Source organism: Gymnogyps californianus, chromosome 5 (genome assembly GCF_018139145.2).
Source record: "Gymnogyps californianus isolate 813 chromosome 5, ASM1813914v2, whole genome shotgun sequence".
NCBI lineage: Eukaryota > Metazoa > Chordata > Aves > Accipitriformes > Cathartidae > Gymnogyps > Gymnogyps californianus.
The window spans coordinates 25,414,067-25,434,328 of NC_059475.1; the positions used below are offsets into that span (position 1 = coordinate 25,414,067).

The 20,262-nt window shown below is 44.8% G+C and overlaps 1 protein-coding gene across 2 annotated transcripts; it reads left to right on the forward strand.

Moving 5' to 3' along the window:
• Window positions 1–3,308: 3,308 nt before the first annotated feature.
• On the forward strand, window positions 3,309–18,459 carry ACCS (1-aminocyclopropane-1-carboxylate synthase homolog (inactive)). Of its 2 annotated transcripts, none has more exons than XM_050897535.1 (15): window positions 3,309–3,921; window positions 5,065–5,681; window positions 7,180–7,239; window positions 9,956–10,026; window positions 10,578–10,647; window positions 11,810–11,876; window positions 12,336–12,433; window positions 13,016–13,093; window positions 14,100–14,200; window positions 14,911–15,000; window positions 16,030–16,075; window positions 16,225–16,366; window positions 16,972–17,114; window positions 17,498–17,651; window positions 17,873–18,459. In XM_050897535.1, the coding sequence occupies exons 1-15, from the start codon at window positions 3,381–3,383 to the stop codon at window positions 18,169–18,171; spliced, it is 2,577 nt and encodes an 858-aa protein (XP_050753492.1). In that variant the 5' UTR covers window positions 3,309–3,380; the 3' UTR covers window positions 18,172–18,459. The 2 variants fall into 2 exon arrangements, with proteins under 2 accessions (XP_050753492.1, XP_050753493.1); XM_050897536.1 differs by having other exon boundaries at window positions 3,309–3,744.
• The last annotated feature ends 1,803 nt before the right edge of the window (window positions 18,460–20,262 follow it).

Genomic DNA, 20,262 nt, shown 5'->3' on the forward strand with positions numbered 1-20,262 from the left:
GTAAATAAACAGAAATTTTGGCTTCCAGGGCTTTCATTTCAGTGCCGTCTGTGACCATGCCATTGAGCTAGACTCCAGTTTTAATAAAAATTTGAATATCATTGCTTACGGGTACTGGCAGGAGAGCACAGTCCCCTGCTCTGATGGCCTGCAATGTGTAGGGCAAACACTGTTGTCTAAGGTTTAGCTGATCGTCGACTAGTTGCATCAATGACTTGGAGACCTGTAATAAACTAAACAAAATAGTGAAGCTTAACACCATTTTTAAAGGGGGTATTTTCAGGATCACGTCACGGCTTGTTAGAAAAGGAGTTGTGGTACACAGTTTGTCCAGGGAAGCAATGCCCTGTAACTGCGGCACTCGGCTGTCATCTGCTGAGATGAAACCAAGGCATGAAATTCTTTGAGAATAAGGAAGGTACTCTATGACAGCATTCGGTTTGCATTCCTGAGCTTGCTGCATCAAAAGGAAAGGTAGAGAGGGTTTTTTGTCAAATGAGTGTTAAAAGAATTAGCCTTAGATACACCAAATTAGGTAGCACCCTACACTTTCATCACTAAAATCAGTGTACAAACCAGTTCAGAAAAGAAAGTCTTTCTTTTTGGTTTTGCAGTTCTCCGTGGCTTGCACTGTGCACATTTCAACACCATCACTTCTTGCACTTTGGGAATACAGCCTGCTAGTCCTCTTTTCCACCTGAAATGGAAAAGCCATTCAAAGAACTGGCAGCTCAATCAATTATCTCAGCAATGTAACAGCATGTGATATGTTTGTTCTCAATGTCATGCATGCATGACACATGATTGCAAGGGAAGCCCTTAATTTCATTTAAAAAATCAAGTTTCCACTTCACATGGCACAAAAAAGTGGAAACAACTAAAGCGTGAACAATAGTTCAAGATTTACTGTTTTATATCATGAATCTAGGTTCCATCCCTTTTAATGCTTGCATTTTGAAATAGTGGCTCTTTCTGAAGCTAGGGCATATGTCAAGTTACTTTTGAGAATGCTCTACTGCTGCCTGGCTAAGTTATGGCCCTCAGGTATAACAGGCTGCAGCCAGGCTGTCAAGCTTCTTTGAAAAGCTTTTAAAAACACTATTCCATGCTGCCTTTAATCTATTTATATTTAGTATTAAACTTCTATCATCAGTGGCTCTATTCATTGTTGCCCTGGTCTTTGTGTACTCCAGTACACAGTCAATGTAAATGTCCTTATATAATTAAGTCTTTATCTGTAGAACGTAAGAGTGCCGTTCCCATGAAAAACCCTAGGAAAGTAAAAGCACATCTTTCTTATGGGGGTGTGGAAGTACAAACTCTAGTTAAGCAGACCACTGGAAAAGAATCCAAACTACTATCTCATCATAAGTTATTGGGAAAGGTAGTATCATTTTTGAAGGGAAGCCTTGTCTCTTCTCCCCCCCCCCCCCCCCCCCGAGACAGTATTCAAAGTATTTCACAAGATATAATGAAGATCAAGATTTTTATTTCCATTTCACAGACTGAGAAATGGAATCACAGAGGCTGTGAATGATTTATTAAAAACCACAGTGAGGTTAATAAGAGTTGGATAAAAACCCCACAGTGCTCTGATGAAGCAGACCTTTTGATCTAAAAGGAAAATCACGAACCTAGTATGTGCTTCACAACCTGTACGCTAGCCGTGAGAACTGTGATACAGGATATGGACACCCTGCGTTTCGTTCTGTTTTTCTCATAAATTACTGGTTTTATGTTCATACTCGCTGCCTTAGGGCTCGGTCCTTATCCTGCCAGGCTCGGGTCCAGACTGAAATTTCCAAACCGATGGGCCACGGTGCAACATGCTCCATCCCACAGCGCAGCTTGAGGCCGTCTTCATGGCTGATGCGGCAGGACAGCTCTGTGAAGACTTGAGTTCTGCAATTACAGATCCCTGTAGGGAATTTGACCTAGTGATGCAGCGGGAAAGTAAGAAACCCTGCATTCGCTTTCTGCAGACCTCCACCCCGTTCAGGGATGTAGCAGAGGACAGGGGGTACTTGGAAGGATTTGAACCGTGCAACTAACTGATGGGGGTGGTAAATAGAGGAGTGAACTCATGTAACGTCTGGTCCCTCCATACCCGCTGCTTGCTGCGCTCTCTGGGTGTGGGAGGGAAGGCAGCCAAACTGGACGCACAAGTCCTTCGCTGGTGTCCCGGGATCGCAGGCAGTGACCCGTCCCCGTGCCTGTCCCCAAGCGCTGCCCGAGTGACCCAGGGGGGCTGCCGGGGGCAGCCGCTAACACCGGCTGATGCTGCAAACCCCGCACGCCACGCAGCTCTAGCCAAGCCGGGCCCGCGCCCCCACAGACCCGGCACCCCAGACCCGCCACCTGCTCCGCGGCACCGCCAGCAAACCGGGCCCGGGGGAGCAGCTCTGCGGGGGCAGCGTGAGCGGGGTCGGCCTCGTCACCGGCGGCTGTCCACGCGGGGAGGGGCCCTGTCCCCGCCAGCACAGCTCCCGAGGGCTCCCGCCTCGCCCTGGGCCGGAGCCCCGGGGGTGGCTGCGGGCGAGGCCGTGCCGAGCCGTGCCTGGCAGCGCCGGGCGGGGCGGTGACGGGCGGGCCAGCGGTGCCGAGGGCGGCAAGGGGCAGCGGGGCGCCCGGCACGGCGTGGTACGGCGCTGCTGCGGCTGCTGCTGCCGCCGCCGGGGCGGGGCGGGAGAAGGGAGGGGAGGGACCCCGCGGCGCTGCGCGGAGCCCGACGCGGCCCCGGGAGCGCGGCGAGCGCCTGGCACGGGCTAAAGTTATCCCGGAATAAGGCTGCACGCATGTGCGTCACCCCGGATGTGAACATGCCGGCCCGGCTCCCCGCTAGCTCGCTCCGCCCGGCTCTAGCGGATGGGCTAAGCCGAGCCGTGCCGAGCCGAGCCGTGCCGAGCCGTGCCGGCGGCCGTACAGCCCGCTAGGGGCTGGGGGGAGGCAGGGCCGCCCGGGCGCCCTCGAGGGCCAAGGTGCGAGAGCCCCCTCCCGGCGGGGGGCCCGGCCCCCCGGGCGGGGGCGGGGCGGGGGCAGGGGCAGGGGCAGGTGCGCCGCCCGGGCGGGGCCGGGCCGGGCCGAGCGGCGGGCGGGACCCCCGGCGCAGCCCGCCCCGGGCGCCCCCGCGGTGCCGCCGCCGCCTCCCCCTCCCCGGCGCCCCCGGCCCCCCTCGGCGCCCCTTCCCGCCGCTGGCCCGGCGGGGCTCGGCCCGGGGGGGCTGGGCAGCGCGGGGGCCGAGCCCCCAGCCCGCCCCGCCGCCCCGCGGCCGGGGCCCGGGAGCGATGGATTTTCGGGGGAAGAAGTACGAGCGCGGCAGCAACTGGTCGGACCCCGAGGTGGTGGAGCTGCTGCAGCTCTGGGCCGACGAGTCGGTGCAGATGGAGCTGGAGAGCTGCTTGCGCAACCAGCACGTCTTCAACCGCATCGCCGAGGTGCTGCGGGAGAAGGGCATCCACCGGACCGGCGACCAGTGCCGGGAGAAGATCAAGAAGATGAAGCTGGAGTACCGGCGGATCAAGGACAACAGCAAGGCCCCGCGGGGCGGCCGGACGTGGAAGTTCTACGAGGTGATGGACCGGGTGCTGACCAGCCGGCCCGCCCTGGCCTACAGCTCCCTGAGCGGCAGCATGATGGCTCAGCAGGTGCTGCAGGGCAGCATGGTGGAGAGCTACCATCACCAGTTCGCCTCCTCGGCCCTGCCCTTTGGACACTCCCAGCACCCTGAACTGATGGAAATCAAATGTGAGGAGGTGAACTCTGATGAACACTGCTTGACCCCAGAGCCCCCATCATCCATGTCTTACCAGCAGGGCTCCCCTGAAGAACATGAGATGGAGAGAGCCTTCTTGGAGAGGGCCCAGAACGACTCTCCCATCTCCAGGGTGGAGATTCCCATTGAAACCAGTGTTTCACCTTCAGGTAGGGATAGCCTTTTACATTCCAGCATAAGGTTTCTGCCCGGTTTCCCAGAAAGAGATATTTTTTTCTGGTGCAGAGATAGACACCTGGTTTTTGCACTGACGTTTGGATCCTTATTTTTCCACGTCCCAAAAAGCTTTAAAGTAGAAGGCTGGTATCTGCATTCATAGTCTTCTGGCCATTCCTGAAACGTATCTTGCTGCAGGTAAATAGAATCTAAAATTACTACGCTAGGCTAAATACTGTGTATGAAATCCAAAGGGCTGGCATGTCTGCCATAAGCCAGGCTAGGCATTTGTGCTAGATTTCTGCATATAATGCTGACAGTACTTACCTTATTTAAAAAAAAAAAATTGCATGCTTTTTGGTATCATTTGAACATCACCAGGGCTGTCTGCGGTCCTCATGCTGAATTGTATCAGGAGACCCTCTTCTGCCATGGCTACACTATAAGCCTGCAGGTGAAACTTTCCTTGCATTCTTTTAAAATATTTTCCAGATCTAATCTTTTAGGACACTCAACAATGAACAAGGAAGAATACTTGGGAATAATCATTGCCTGGCTTTCTAAGCTATTCATTAGGACTTGGAAAGAAGATGTTTTTGAAAGTCACTGGCAGAAACAGCATATCAGTTTACAGGAGATAAGACAACTGCACTGAAAGTGCAGTTGACCATTGCTTGGCTGTCAGGAAGGGTACAGCCTGGAAATCCTGGGGATTTCAAACCAGCCTAGGACAGGCTGATGGAAGAGCATGGCATAATGGGGAAGAAGAGAGACGATAACCAGTGTGAGGTTAATGTCTGAGATCACAAAGAAGTGCTGTGTCCTCTTCACCGTGGCGGTTGCGTAGTTAGTCCAGTGGAGGGAACTGACGATCATTCAGGTTAATTCAGAGGCCGAGTACGGGGCTGGGGCTGGAGCATAATGGGGTGCCCAATGTGTGGAGTTAAAAACAAACTTCAAAAAAACTCACAAACTTCAAGATGTACCTGACAGATTTTACTTTGGTTTTCCTGTAAAACCCTACAGTAGATCGAAGGGTGTTTCCGAGGAAGGGCAGGGGAAGGCAGCAAAGCATGTCCACGCCACTTTACTTGCTGCGCATTTCATTTTTCTTCCTTGCTTTTACGTATTCACAGGTTTCAGTGAGCCCAACATGGCAAACGCGTCACGGATCCAGAACGTGGTTCCCCGGCCTGGCTTCTCTGCCTTGCATCGGCTGAGAAAAAAGCGGAAAGGCCAGCGCGTGAAGGACCCGCTCGATGATCTCTTGCTGAAGACCCTGACATCTCAGCGGGCCATGGAAGAGCGCTTTTTGCAGATGGAAGAACGCCGATTTCAGCGCGATTTGGATGTGGAGGAGCGTCGGATGCAACTGGAGCAGCGCCGGTTTGAACTGGAGCGGGAGCATGAGTTTCGCATGTTCAATGTCTTTGCTCAAATGCTCAACATCCTAAAGCAGAGCCATAGTGGTGGCTCCTCCTCCTCCGTTGCAATGCCTCGAGGCTTGGACTTCAGCCAGGCACTGTCTGAAATTGCAGGAATGGGAGGAGGAGGGGGCAACCTGCAAGAGATGAGGGCTCGGCCGCTTACTGAGAGGAGGGTTGACATGCACGGCTTCTGTAACCCCAGTGACTTCCAGAGAAGCCCCTACCTCTCTGCTCGTGGCAACATTGCCAACATTTTTCGTGGCTCCACTGAGGAAGGGTACAAAGCTTATCATGCTGACAAGTATGATGAAGACAAGAACCCCAATGTGAGTGAGAACCTCAAAGTGTTTTCCTGGCTTTCTTGCTAGGAAAAAAACCTTAGAGGTTTGCTGACAGATATGCTAAAAGTGTGGGGGTTTTTTTGATCTCACTAATACATGGTGGGTCAAGCTGTTTGAGGAAGAGAAATAAAAAGTAGCTTTGCAAATCATCTATGTATCAAAGATGAATGCTGTGTTCAGCTCAGGTTTGCATGCTCTGATTTCCCTATCGGGGAAATAATAGCAGTAGTAGACCTTGAAAGATGTAAGAAATCTGCAGGAACAGAGAGAGCTCCTTTCACTTCATCACCTCTGTCGCCCACTGAAGACCATCTCTGATTATCTGATTATATCTCATTATTGCAGGTGACGGGTGCAGGAGATACAACAACTAAGTAGTAGATGAGGTTTTTTATAAATTACTTTTAACTAACACTCAGCACTTTTTCTGCCTGTTTACGCTCGGCTGCTCAGCTGTAAGTAGCTCATCATACCCCCCTTGTGGCACAAAGGCTAAGTGTTAACGCTTCATGGCGAATTATTACTGAGTAACAAGTATAGTAAATATAAATAATGATTTTTATGTGGATTACTTTTAAATAGATCCTGCATTCAGATACTGAACTACTTGAAACTTTTAAAATGTTTTATTATTAGCCCTGACTTCAGTCACACTGTGTTGGGAGGTGAAAACTAGATTTTTAAGATAGAAAAACACAGTGAAGTTTTTGATACAGGGTGCATTACGAGGCGCAAACTGCCTCTTCTATCAACTGTTGTCTATGTAGGAGGTAGCTTTTTAAACAAATACCTAAAATTGGACTTGTACTTTAGTGACATCATAAATGTACAGTTGCTTAGATTTCCTTTTGCATTTTTAAACATTTATTTACCCAACCTCTTCCAATAATGAAAATGTGCTACTAGATTTGAACTCTTCAAGATCTAATGTAGTCCTAAATAAGCAGGGCCAAATCCTAAACCTGGAACTGTAGGGTCATCTCTTCAGAGGGGAAAATTTAGTATTTTAACCACTTTTCATGACTACGTGTTTATGTGGTTTCTGAGCAAATCAGTGGAGTGGAGTGGTAATGATTGATGAATGCTTTTAGATAGAGAAATGTATCCAAATCCTTGTTTAAAACTGCTGCAGAACGGTAAACCTCAGTTTTCTCAGAATTGTTTTAGGGTTTCTTTTGTAGTTAGAAATATACCAGTAAGTGAATTCAAGATTAAGTTAAACATATTCTGTAAAGAAGTATAAACCATTAGTACATATTCATTTACAGACAGTTTATTGACTAAGAAGCTGAGTGCCTGGGATATATATGTAAACACACACACATAGATACATGTCTCAAGTTATATATGGTGAAGTTTATGTGAACTGTGTTTTGACTTTTTCGTGGTAAGCTTTTTGGAGGCAATTTAGTGAAGTGATAGCTAAGGTGATGTATGCACATGTTTTTTGTGTCTATAAACAATAAATTATTTCTTTTTCTAGGGTATAATAAACTTTGGCACCAGTGAGAATAAACTCTGCTTTGACCTGATGTCTAAGCGGGTAAGTCCTATTCCAAAAAGAGATACTGAATTTGCTGCGTAGTTCCTCCTCAGTGCTTGCACTTTCCTAGAGTTACTGCTGTTGCTCAGGTTTCTCTAGTAAAGTTTTTTGTTGTGAATTTTTTATTTTCTGGAAGTCACTTTTGAATCCAGCTATTTGTACTTTTATTTATGTTATTTTTCCAGGAGGATAGGAACAAGGGTGTTTTTCTGTTCCTCTTCATGATGAGTTTCCCTTTGGGGATGTACTTGGCTCAGAAAACTAAATGAAAATAAGATGCATTTTATTTTCTCCTGCTGACAATAGTTGATTTAATACAGAGGTTTTGAAATTAGTTTTGAACTCTATTTAATTTCAAGGATCTTCACATCTGTCCGTTATAAAGTCACACGATTTGGACACCCGGTTCTGAACTTACCTGAAATGTGCGAGGGTGGCAACAGTGAACGGTGGCAGCTCTTGAAATCTCTCGAAATGAGACTGGGTCAGCTGCTACGTGCTCACTTTGTTCAGTTGCACCAGGGAGAGGCATGAAACACACGGCACAACTCAAAAAATAGAAAAAGTCAAAAGAAAACAACAGAACCGTGCTGTAGAGGAATGTTTCTTGATTTGCGTTAAAATCACTGCCCAGGTGCGGCCTGCGAGGCAGGCAGGTGGCAGTTTCTCCTACCTGAAGTTGTCTGTGGGGAGGGAAGGTGGCTCAGGGTCGGACAGTCTGCCTCTGCGGTTTGAAGTTCGTGGTTGCTCCCGTTCCACCGATTCCCACCCTCAAAATGTTCCTTGTTTTATTTCTGCCTGCCACTCCACTGCCTCGGGGGGACGCTACCCCACCACTCCGCCTTCCAGCTAAAAGAACAGGTAAGGCAGAGCTGCTGCCTGCACAAAAAAGGTGCCTTCTAGGCTGCGTAGGTGGTACCTTCATTCCTTCGCTGTCCTTTCCCCGTAAAACTAACACCAAGCCTGCAGTAAGTAGTGCAGAGGGAGACGGTAGCCAGCTGCATCTTAATTAGCCTTATTATGAAAATGAATTAAGACTTTGTCGGCTATAGTGAGATGAGCCATCATGCTTGTGGCAACAAGCTGAACAAAGATATTGTTGCCAGCTTCTCAGTCATTGCAGCCTGGAGTTACAGTATAGATTCACTGAATGCAGCACCAGCTGAGATTGTAGGCAAATAATTTGTTGCTATTTGGGATAATAAATACTTACTGTTTCCACTGAATAAAGTAATGTATCAGATTTCTGTCTTCAGCTTTTGACCCTTAAATCAGAGAATATTTTGTGGCGTGAGATCTCAGATGGTCTTCCTTTCAGTTGGCCCATCTGGTTTCCTTAGCCCTTAATGCATTACCTTTAAGGGTTCTCCTCTTTATTATTGCATAGTCATTTTTGGCCAAGTCTGCTGATATGTTTTATGTTGCATTCTCTAGATAAGTTTAGGAGAGAGATCTAAGGAGGCACAGTTCTGTGCTACATAGGCTTCAAGAACATCTACAGCTGAATAAAGGAACTTTAATCCTATAATATCAGGTTGTAATTCTGCATGGGATGAGGACAGTGTCTTTAAACTCCAGAGCTTGGCACCAGTTATTAAAACACCAATACAGAATGTTGTGGGTTTGTTATTATGTGAGAAACTTTCACACTGCATGTTGAATTTCCCTCCTCCCTTGCACTATCACCTACTTGTCGTGTCCCCCCACCCTCACCTTTTTTAGTATTAACTCATAGTTTTGGTTGCCATTAAATATTCGGAAGGTACATTGTACATAATATGTGTTTATTCCCTTTTTGTTTATATAAAATGTCCTCTTCTCTCTGCCCGTATCACTGCTGTGCTTTCCCTTGCAACTTCATAGAACTGGATTATGTGAAACCCTGATATTTATAACCTTGAAAATACTTAGATAAAAGCAGTGTGCATACTTTATCTAAATATAAACATTAAAAAGGGCTCCACAGTTCAGGTGATCTATCTTTGAGATCAGAATGAACTCCTAATAAGGAACAAAGTGCCTGCCCCGGGGAAGAATTATCAAGAAGATAATTTCATTTTTCTCCTGTCTTTTGAAAGCTCCTGTTACGCTTTAACACTTATCAAAACTTATCAGAATTATAGATCTGAAGGAGCTGCAGTAACTTGGAACTGAGACATAAATGAAAGCTAGAATTCATTAAAAAATTAATATATTGAAAGTTTATTAAAGAAAATACGTGTCTGACTGTGATTCAAAATCCTTTCTCTCTCTCTCTGGCAGTCTAGACCTGAGCTTTCACAATTGGGACTTACTTTCCAGCTGAAAGCTGTTGTCCTCAGAGCTTGAGCAAAACACTCTTTGGGACTCTTTGGATTGCTTCATTTGCTGAGAAAGTCTTCTGCAGGCATCTTGGTTATGGGCATCGTGCGTATTGCCCATTCTGCATCCTTTTTGTAGTTCTCTGTGCAGCAGAGTTTTGGCTGCAATAACTTAGCAGAAGCCCGTACTTCACATAACCTGAAGTTATCACTGATCAGTTTGCTGGTCCTTGCTTCTCCAAGCTGCATTAATTTTGATGGTCAGTGGCTTTTTTAATCCAGTTTTACAACTGTTGGAGTTGCACGTGTGTGTGTTTGTGTCTATGCAGGTGTGTGCCTGTACATGGATCCCGTCTATCTCCATGTTTCCGATATCAGTGATTGTTCTTTTAATGCTTCTTCTCGTTGTCTCCCAGCTAACACAGACCGATATGAATCTGATGGAGCCTCCACTGCTTCAGTATCCTGACTGGAAGGGACATATGTTGTAAGTCTTCTCTTTTCTGTAACACTTCTCTTTTTGACTACTTGTCTGATAAGCAGAATGGGTGAATACAAACCGCTTCTGCTACTACACTCACTAGTTAAAACTTTTCTAGGTCATTTAATCATGTTTTTCTTTGCAAAACTGTAAATTAGCTGCCCTACCAGTTCATCCAGTTAAAAATCCTTTTATGTGAGAGAAGGTGCAAATTTTCTAAAGCAAACACAGTTTTAAAAGCACTGTATACATTAACAAATCAGGTAACTCCAAACAGTTCTTTGAAACATAGTGAATGCTTGGGGACTTTAATCCTTCTCTTCTGTGCCTCGATTAAAGCTCATCAGAAACGTATGCACCATTATAGACATTATCCGTGACACCTTTGCCATGTGTAAAAGTCATGTCTGTGGCATGGGCCTGAGCTATCCTGTTTTCTAGCTATTTTCACCAGACTTTACTGTGCCCTGGCTTTATTTTCCTGAGATGTGGACCTGGGGAAGCCCAGCCTCTTGGAGAATAAGCTGAATCAATATTTGCTTTTGTGTCTTTCTCAGTTTACGGGAGGAAGTGGCTCGATTTTTGACCTATTACTGCAAGGCCCCTGCACCTCTTAAGGCAGAAAATGTGGGTAACCCACTTTCCATTGGTGTCTATTCTAATGTATTGCCATTTGTTGTCAAACAGTTTCATCTTCTCTTTTTTAAACAAATGATTTGGTAAGATGACAGCCTTTTATCATGTAAATGAGATTGATTCATAGCCATTTCAGTAGCTTTTGATGCACACTTCAGCCAAAACACTTCAAGTCTACTGTATATTTGCCTCATGCTTTACTTTTGTGTGCCAACTCCTCATGCCAGTGCTCTCAGTGGGGCTTTATGTTTTCATCTCCTTACTCAGCTCTGGGACCTACTGTGCCTGTATCCCTCAGCCTTGACAAAGAGTGCCCATTACTTCAGTCAAGTTTAATTTCTTCCCATTCTGCTGTTACACCTCACGACAAAAATCTGTAATTGAGCCAAGAGTAGTTTTAGCCTGTAAAACCAGACCTTTTCAAACTTTGCAGCAGTGTTGTAAGGAAGGCATCAAGACCTGAGTCTCTGCAGGACTTGCTGACTTGGGAGAGATGCAGGCTGGGCACAGGTGCCTGCGGAGATCAGGGACTCCTGCCTCTGCTGAGTGCTGAAGGGAGCAGGAGCTGGTGCAGCCATTGCTTTTCTGGCTGCAGTAATTCAGCAGAAGCCCATACTTCATGTCAACTGAAGTTACCACTGATCAGTTTGCTGATCACTGCTTCTCCAAGGCAGCAGATTCTGCCTGATACTTGGTGTGAAACTCATGGGACCTGTGAGCATCTGTCTTCTAGAAGCAGGAGTCAAACCTGCTCCTGTACGAGACAGTGGTTTCCGCTTTTGCACAAATTTGGCAGGAGGTCAGAGCTGCTGTTACCACAAAGAGATGATAACACGTATTAGCTGATGAAAAGTAGTTTGCTTTTCTAGCAGTTCAGAACGGCTCCCCAGTTTTTTCCCTACTTAAAGCCTACTCTTTTTCTAAATTGCTTATTAGAATCAAGAACGGCACCGGGACAAAGTGTCTCTGAAGCAAAGAACAGGATTCAAGTTATTTCTGGTAGAAGTGGGATGTCAGCAGGAAAATTCTGGGAACTTCCATGCTAGAGAATTGGGGAGAAAATATATTTCACTGATATGGTCAGAAATTATTATTTTATAGTGTTGTCTTTCTATGGACAGATTTATCACTAGCCTCTCTCTTTCTTCTGTAGGTGATTGTTTTAAATGGTTGTGGCTCTTTATTTTCTGCGTTAGCTACAGTCCTTTGTGATCCAGGGGGTAAGTGGATGGTTGGGAGATGTTTTTAATGTTTATTTTTGCTGGGAAATAATGTGTTACTCTGTTTAAATATTGTTTGACAGAAGCGAAGTAGTGGAATTGGCACTGGCCTACTGCAAAGTTCTTGTTTCCTGCAAGATTATGCTGTGAAATTAATCATCTCCGTGGTCTGCAGGTGTCATGCACCCACACTTGGTGTCTTGCCCTGTCTGCCTTCACTGTTTTCATGGTGCCCTGTTTTAGTTTGTTAGACTGAATGTGGGCTATACTCATGTTTACCTGGGTTCTTGCAGAAGATTAAACAATTAATGTAAAAATAAAGTGGAGGAAAAGGCAGTAACATTACAGTGTTTCTGGAGGACACAGCTGTTAAAAAGCTTTCATGTTTAGCTGAAGTACATTAGAAAAGAGAGAAGGACTGTGACCTGTTGATAACCAATTTTGTTTTCTCTGTTCCAGAAGCTGTTCTGATTGCTACTCCCTTTTACGGTGGTATTACCCAGAGTGTCTTCCTCTATGGTAATGTCAAGCTGGTGTATGCCTATTTAGACAGTAAGGTAAGATCTGAAGGAAGGGAATACCAACCTCTGTAATTAAAAAATAATTGATACTGGAAAGCGCAGAGCTTTGGGAACCTCTGAAAGCAGTCCTCAGAACAAGGATAGGCTGCAGCCTGTGGACATTTTCCCAATTTATTGCTGGGAAACTGGGCACATAATTTGCAAGAAAGTTGCTCGAGACCATAAATCTGGATTCCAGTCTTGTCCTTTTCTTGTATCTTACTCCCAATAACAGCTCTTGAGAGGAAAAAGATGGCCATTTTAAGCCTTGGAGACAGAAGTATGTACTATCCTACTAAAGATGATCCTAGAGATGGAAGAGCAGATGGAGATCTTGCGTAGTTTTAGTTATTCAAGGATAACCAGAGAATTCTCTGTGTGTGGCCAGCCTGTGATGAACATTTCTTTGATTTTATTTATTTGTTTATTCTCTCTGTAGTATGAAAGGATAAGAAGATGGTTGCTAGGTCATTATTGTTGGGTTTTTATTTTCTTTTGGGGAACATTTCTCAGGGGATTGGCTCAAGGCAGACTCTATTGAAATAACTTGGCCTTTTTTATCTTTGTGATGTCTTTCAGATTACTGGAACAAGCACTCGGCCTTTTCAGCTTACAGTGGAAAAACTGGAAAAAGCCTTGCAGGATGCCCGAGCAGAGGTGAGTTTAGCTGAGCTTCACATTACCAGTTAAGTCTACAATATGTTTGAGACGGCACGTCCCAGAAGTGGCCTGAAGGTCAAAACATTTTCAAAACCTAGCACCTGGCTTTCTGGGTTGTCCTTATAGACCACCTGAGATTAGGCTGCTCCCAAACTCAGGGGCAGTCTTAGGGGGAATTCCCCAGCGTCGTGTCTGTCCAATTTTGGTCACAGCAGAAAGGATAAACCAGGAGTACCAGACCATTCACAAAGCACTGGAACCCATTCATATCACAAAAAAAATGTGCTTGGGCACGCACTAAAAAGTAGGGAGTACCCAGGATTTCTCCTTCAGGAAGGCCAGCTGAGTTACCCCAAAACTGACCGCTCTACACAGTAGTGCAGATGAATCCACTAAGAACACTGAGAGTTTTTGCAGGAAGGAGAGAGGTGCAAATCTAGAGGATAAATGCAGATGAGTATCACCTTTCTGAAGAGTTAGTCTGTAAGTTTTGACGTTGTCCTAAGCCCTATATATGTTTAGCTGCATCATTACCGGCTCTGACGTCTCCAGCCAAGTGTGCTCTAAATGAGAACAGTTTGCATCCACATAGCTCAATTTCCTATCTTTCTTGCCTCATTCATGGGCAATCTTCAGTAATTTATTACTTCCCAATTACCGATACAGCTCAGAGAAAGTTCTCTTCCATGCTGAGAACGTGTGAGATCATCTTTCTCATTAATTGGTTGACCAGATGGCAACGGTTGTGGCAGACTCCCTCTTTCCAAAATCATAGATTCATTCTATAATCTTTTCCTCAGTTCACTTTGCAACTGGTATTGTAAAAAAAAAAAATCTTAATTTGTGGCTGAAAGTTTTCTCATACAAATCTAACCTTTGAGGGGAAAAGTCATGGTGGAAGCTTAAGGGGAATCTTGTGTCACACTCACTGCTCATGTAGAGGGACTCAAAATTTATCCCATGATGGGCGCTCTCTTAATACTGCATTATTTGTGTTCTGCAGGGTGTCACTGTAAGGGCCTTAATTCTTCTGAATCCCCAAAATCCCCTCGGGGACATCTACTCCTTGTCAGAGCTACGGGATTACCTGGAATTTGCTAAAAGGTATGTCAGTTTGGAAGGCTGAGGCATCCTGAGTCGGGTATGGCTTCCAGAATCTGGTGGACTATTCACTGTCCCTGAATTTATCTGTGAATATTTTTTAAGTCAGGCAAACAGTCTATTCTTCACACACAGTGTTGGGCTTAAGAGAGGAGAGGGGAGTGCTGGGGACAAGGGAACACAGACCATGCAGTCATCTGAGTGGCAAAGCAACTTGCATCAAGGAGTGCAAGTTTTATTTGTTGGTAGTCCTAGCAAATACTATGGTGCTGTGCTTCTCTGGTAGGAAGCTGAGTTCCTTTCCTCTCAGTTTCTCTGCATGTGCAAAGAAATATATGAGTATGGGTTCCCAGCTTCATCATGGATCACGGATACTCTCTGAGATTCAGATTCCATGAGATTCTGAGTAGATGATGATACAACTTATTCTAGACAGGTAGTATATACAGGAATTAATTTTCACTAGTGCATTGGAAATGACTGAATTTTTATCTCGTTATATGGTTGCAGTGGGTGACAGTTAGGTGGATATATCTCAAATCACTTCAATGTACACATAATAGACCTTCTGAGTTGTGAAAAAAATGCTTTACTTCTGCAAAATTTGGTGTCCCTCTTCTTTGTATAAAGCGGGTCTTTGCAGGCCTGAATTTATCTCTGCTTCTAAACTAGAAACAGCCTTCTTTTGTAATATCCATTTTGTCCTTTTGCAGACATGAATTGCATGTGATAGTAGATGAGATCTACATGCTGTCAGTTTTTGATGAATCAGCCACGTTTCACAGTGTCCTAGGCATGGACAGGTAAAATCAGCTCCTACTTCCCTGGCCATCTTCCAGTGACAGTTCAACATGATGCCTTGCTGAGAACTTGTGACTGGAAGTTAAGTCATGAGCTAGCAAATTCTGAATCTGCCTTATGCTGATTTCTTTTTTTTTTGTAATTTCTGAATGGCAAATGCATTTTGTCAAGTGCAATCTAGCAAGTAAAAATGGTAGTTAGTGTTCTGTTGTGGTACACTTTTCAATGTGTGCTTCAGTGTTTGCTTGTGACAGTCCCCAAAACTGGAAACAGATGTTTCATTTGTTGAGAGTGAGGCTTTTCTTCCTACCTAAACATTTTTACCTCTTTCCCATGTTTCTGTTGATGCCTGTAAAGACTTTCTGTTGCTGTTTACTTTCTCTTTTTTTCATACAGTAGTCACGGATTACAGTGTTATTACAGACTGGAGAATGGGTTTTATTAGGTATCGATTTAATGAGATGAAAAACTTTTCAAATCTCACCTTTTAAAAATATGCTATGGTTTTTTGTGTTTTTTTTTTTTAATTTCTAGTTTTCACCAGTGGTGCTATCTTTCTTTTTGTGCTCAATTGCAAGGAAATAAAATACATTTGGTTAAGTGTTAGCTCAGCGTTGCTGGGTTTGGATGTACAACATTACAAAAGAAGAACTTTATCTCCTTCTGCAAAATATTGGGCTTTGAAAGAAAGAAAATTACTTTTAATTATTGGCAAATACATTGGCACAGGCCTGATTTCTAGCATTATATGTACAAGCTTCATATGTGCAGGAAATCTGCGCATGAAATATAGCACTTGCAAGTATCTGTATATCTGAAATATTTAAAAATTGTGTCTAAAACTAGTTCCAGGGAGTTCCTAGCTTCTAAAGTTAGGTCGGATTTGAATTTTCCCTACTTGACTGATGTTCTGTGCTGCACTGTCTGTCATTGTGTAATGCTGCCTCTCTGTTTCTGCAATGCTGCACTGGTGATCCAAAAGCTTCAGCACCTATGACACTAACTGCCCATCTGCATCCTTCTACATACAGATTGCCTGATCCACAGCGGACTCATGTGATGTGGGGAATAAGCAAGGTGAGTGCTGGTTGCCATCGTGCCATGGCTTCCTGGCTAGTAGGGTTGGCCTGGTGTCGTCAGGTTCCTCATGCTGGAAAGAACAAGGCAGTAGTAATAGGATCCCAGTCTTCCTGTATAATAAAGTAGTCTCTCTGTGTCTTCTGCAGGATTTTGCTGTCTCTGGGATTCGTTTTGGTACTTTATATACAGAAAACCAAGATGTTGCTAATGCAGTGGCTTCTTTGTGTTATTTCCACGGGGTTTGTGGACCTGTCCAGCACAAGGTTGCACAGCTGCTTAGAGACAGAGGTGAGTCAGTAGCTCCATGTATGGTCCTCTGCCGTTCTGTGTGTCTTGGTACCTGGGGGATCCCCTCCCCTTACTTTCCCAAGTGGTCTCCTGTTTGTACAGCTTAATTGACAGTCTTCTGTAGTCCTGAAGCTGCCCATGTAACATGAGGCTGACAGTTCTACAGAAAAGGACCATTTCTGCAGAGCTCCTGATCAGCAGAATTAGAGGAGCAGCTTTGAAGAAATGTGATAGCTATTTGTACAGAAATAGCCAGTGTTGTGTAGAACCAGCTGAGCAGAAACAACGAATACAGGCTTGTGGGACGAGGGAAATGGAACTGGATTTCTAGCTTTGCCCTGGATGGAGTGCTAACAGTCCACATCAACTAAGAGCTATGAATGTAGGGAAACTTCCTCGGGAAGGTCAAGAAGATATTCTTCTGCACAGACATGAAACTGCTAAATAGTTCTTGCCTCTCTTTTTGCTATTTGAGGAAACAGCAAACAAAAAAAGGAGGTGAAGGGTGAAATGGTAAAAGGCACTGTGAGTGTTTTGGAAACTTGAACAGATCTGAATTCTTTCTCAGTTTCTGATTTTTTTCTTTATCTTCTCCTTCTGGTCAGACTGGATCAACCAGGTGTACCTGAGGGCCAACCATGCCCGCCTGAAAGCTGCCCATACATATGTGACAGATGAGCTGAAGACACTTGGGGTTCCTTTTCTCAACCGCAATGCAGGCTTCTTTGTCTGGATCGATTTCCGAAAGGTTGGTAGTCTTAGGAAGGGAGGCCTGTCCTGGGATGAGGGCAGGCACGTGGTGCAACTGCGTCTAGAGGGAAGTTTAATATTGTGATAAGCATTTTGTTTTAACAAATCTGTTGTCTGATGAGCAGAGGGACGGGCTGCCTGGTATTTCTGTCTGTTCTTTTCCTTTCGTCTGTCTGTGCATTTCCCTCCTTGCAGGAATCTTACTGCTCTCAAGCCACTTTCCTCCCCATTTCTTCCTTTATATCACAACTGCTGTACTTCAGAGGTAAAAGGTGTCTCCCCTGGCCTTTGCAGACCTCATGGGAATCACAAATTCATGAGGATCTCAGTGATTTAGTGAGATATGTTACTAACCTCTGGCCCTTCTGCTGACTCTCCTAGTACCTTAGGACAGGCACATTTGAGGAGGAGATGCTGCTCTGGAGGCGTTTTCTGGATAACAAGGTCCTCCTGTCCTGCGGTAAAGCCTTTGAATGCAGTGAACCTGGATGGTTCCGCATCATCTTTGCTGACAAGACCCACCGGCTACAGTTAGGTGAGTAATGTTTTCTTCTCTTTTTCCTCCCACCAGAATTTCTGCACCACTGTTTCCTCCTCTCCTTAATCCTAAATGTATCCTATTATTGTTATATTCTTATCTTCTCCATTTTTCCTCCCTTTCCTTCCATCCTCCAAATTTTTCTGGATCTGATGGAATTGGGGACACTTGTGGCTTAAACTAATCCACCAGTGTTTCTCCTCCTTATACCACTGCAGGTATGCAACGGATCCGCAAGGTTTTGGAAGAACGGGAGCAGGAGATACTGGCTGAGGAGAAGGAGCAGCCTTGTCAGTCAGATCAGGATGGCAAAGCAGATAGCACAGATGAAGTCATTTTTGTGTCCCGCCACCAGGAGCCTACCTGTGCTGGTAGCTCCAACCTTGGTGACCTCATTGGCCTCCTGCAGCAACAGATGCGTTCGTCCGACTGGCTACAGAAAAATACAGCCGAGCAGTTTGCACAGGAAAAGCCAGAGATCTACGATGTGTTCAGCAAACTGGTGGGGAAGCAGTAGGGGTCAGTGTGCCTTCAGGGGATTTCCTGAGCAGTGACTGACCCTGGGCCCCTAACAGCTCAGCAGTGACTTCCAGCAAATAATATATTTTCTGTATAGCAAGAAGATCACTTTGTAAAACCCCTCCTCTCCCCCCTGTTTGAGATCTCTAATTTGTATTATATAGGTGCATTCCTTGGATTGGGGTGAGGGTAGGGAATGGTGGGGGTCTTGTTCGCCTGCTGCCCCCTGTCCTGCGGCGTCATTGTATTTTGTATTTCATTTCTAATGAATATGCTCTTAACTCTCTTATAAGGTCCTGTGGTGTCATTTTTTATGCTTCTTATTTCACGCTTTCCAGGAAGACAGAGACTTGAGATTGTTAAAATGTGTAAAGTTTCCCTTTTCCTGAATGGTGATCAGATGTAACTATTTTGGGGCCACAAGATGACTGCTTTTGCAAAGAGGTGTTTTTAGGACATAGAACCCAGAGTCAGACCTAACTTAGCCTCAGCTAAGGGTAAATAAGCACATGTATGGGTTCATTTGCGTGGGTGAGGCCCTTAGGACCATGGTCATCTAGTCTGAGTTCTGTAAAGCTTTTGAGTTGGTTTCCAGTCTAACCTCAGATCAGACAGTATCCAACACCCTCGGTTGGTGAAATGTCCATTTTTGTTTCTATCCTTCTTTTTTGCATTCATATAAATAAATAGCATCCGTTGGCCTCTTGGCACAGTGTCCACAAAAGAGCTAAGAATGTAGAGGCAATCGAAAGTAGATGTTCTTTCTGCAGCCTTCCTATTCCTGGAAGTCCATCCCTTCTGATTAGCAGTGAGGTATATTGGCAGGACAATGCAGAGAATGCTTCTGCCACCGTGCTGGGTGTACCTACTTTAAGCCCACAGGCTTCCAAGGTGGCACCTTCCACCATTATCAGGGTAATTAAGACAATTTTTTAGCTACGTTTGTCAATTTGCAGGGTAGTTTTTTGACTAAACAGTATTCTTCCGTCTCCTTTCTTCCTCTCTTTTCCATTTTAAAAGACACTGTTTCCTGTATGATGGTGATAAAGTATTTCAGTTGGAAAGCTTCTTTCACAGATACAAAGTTCTTTAATTTCTGGTACTATAAGATTTTATGTATCTTAAAGGAGTTTAAGCTGTTTTTTCTGCATACATATTAACCCAGAGTTCAAGGAAATTGCCCACGAAAACTGAATGGAAGTGTGCCTTTCTCCTCCTGTAATTTGTTCTAATAGTAACCAAGTTTCATCCTGGTGGCATTACGGAATCTGTTTATATAATGAGTTAGAGAGGTGAAAGATAAAATTCAGGCTAAATTCTGTGCTGTCAAAGCAGTTGGAATTTGCTGATCACAAGTGAAGAACAGTCTTCTACTCTTCTGATCAAGCCTCCAATATGAAATTGGAAAGGCAGGAAAAAAATCCTTGGTCCCCTGAAATACATGCATCTTGCTTAGCTTTCTTCTCTGTAGATCATTTAGGAGAAGGGTAGTATTGGGAGTTAACAGGAAATTCAGATTATTCTTTGGTTCAATCTTCAAGTAAAACAGCTTTGATTTTACAGTTACTTTGTGAGGTGGGATGTCAGTGATTGATGGCTCACAGTGGTACCACTGTGGCTCTGTTGTTTTTGTTCTTGGGCGTCGCAAATTTGGGCAGATGGGCATGTCATAATGAGTGACAAAAGCATATGTCTATATCATAAACCAAATTACCAAGGCATAGGTAGCAAAAAATTAATGCGACTGCAGTTTTGGTGAGGTGACGGTGGAGAATTGCCTGGACAGTGGGAAGGAGAGTCTGACCAGTGGCTGAGGAGAAGATGGTGCTGCATGTGGCGGCTGTTAGAAGCAACCGGTCCCTCTCTCAGATGCCAGCAATGAGGCAAGGTTGGTGAGGTGATTGCTAAGATGAGTATAAGGGATAGTTATAAGCATCATATTTGCCTATTAGTTTGGCATTTATCCATGTGCAATATTTTTAAGTACATTCTTTGTTTATTATAATTTATTTTCGATTTGCTCTTGGGTGTCCACAAAGAAAGCTATAGCACGAGACAGGTCTCCTTAATGGAATGGGACATGAGATGT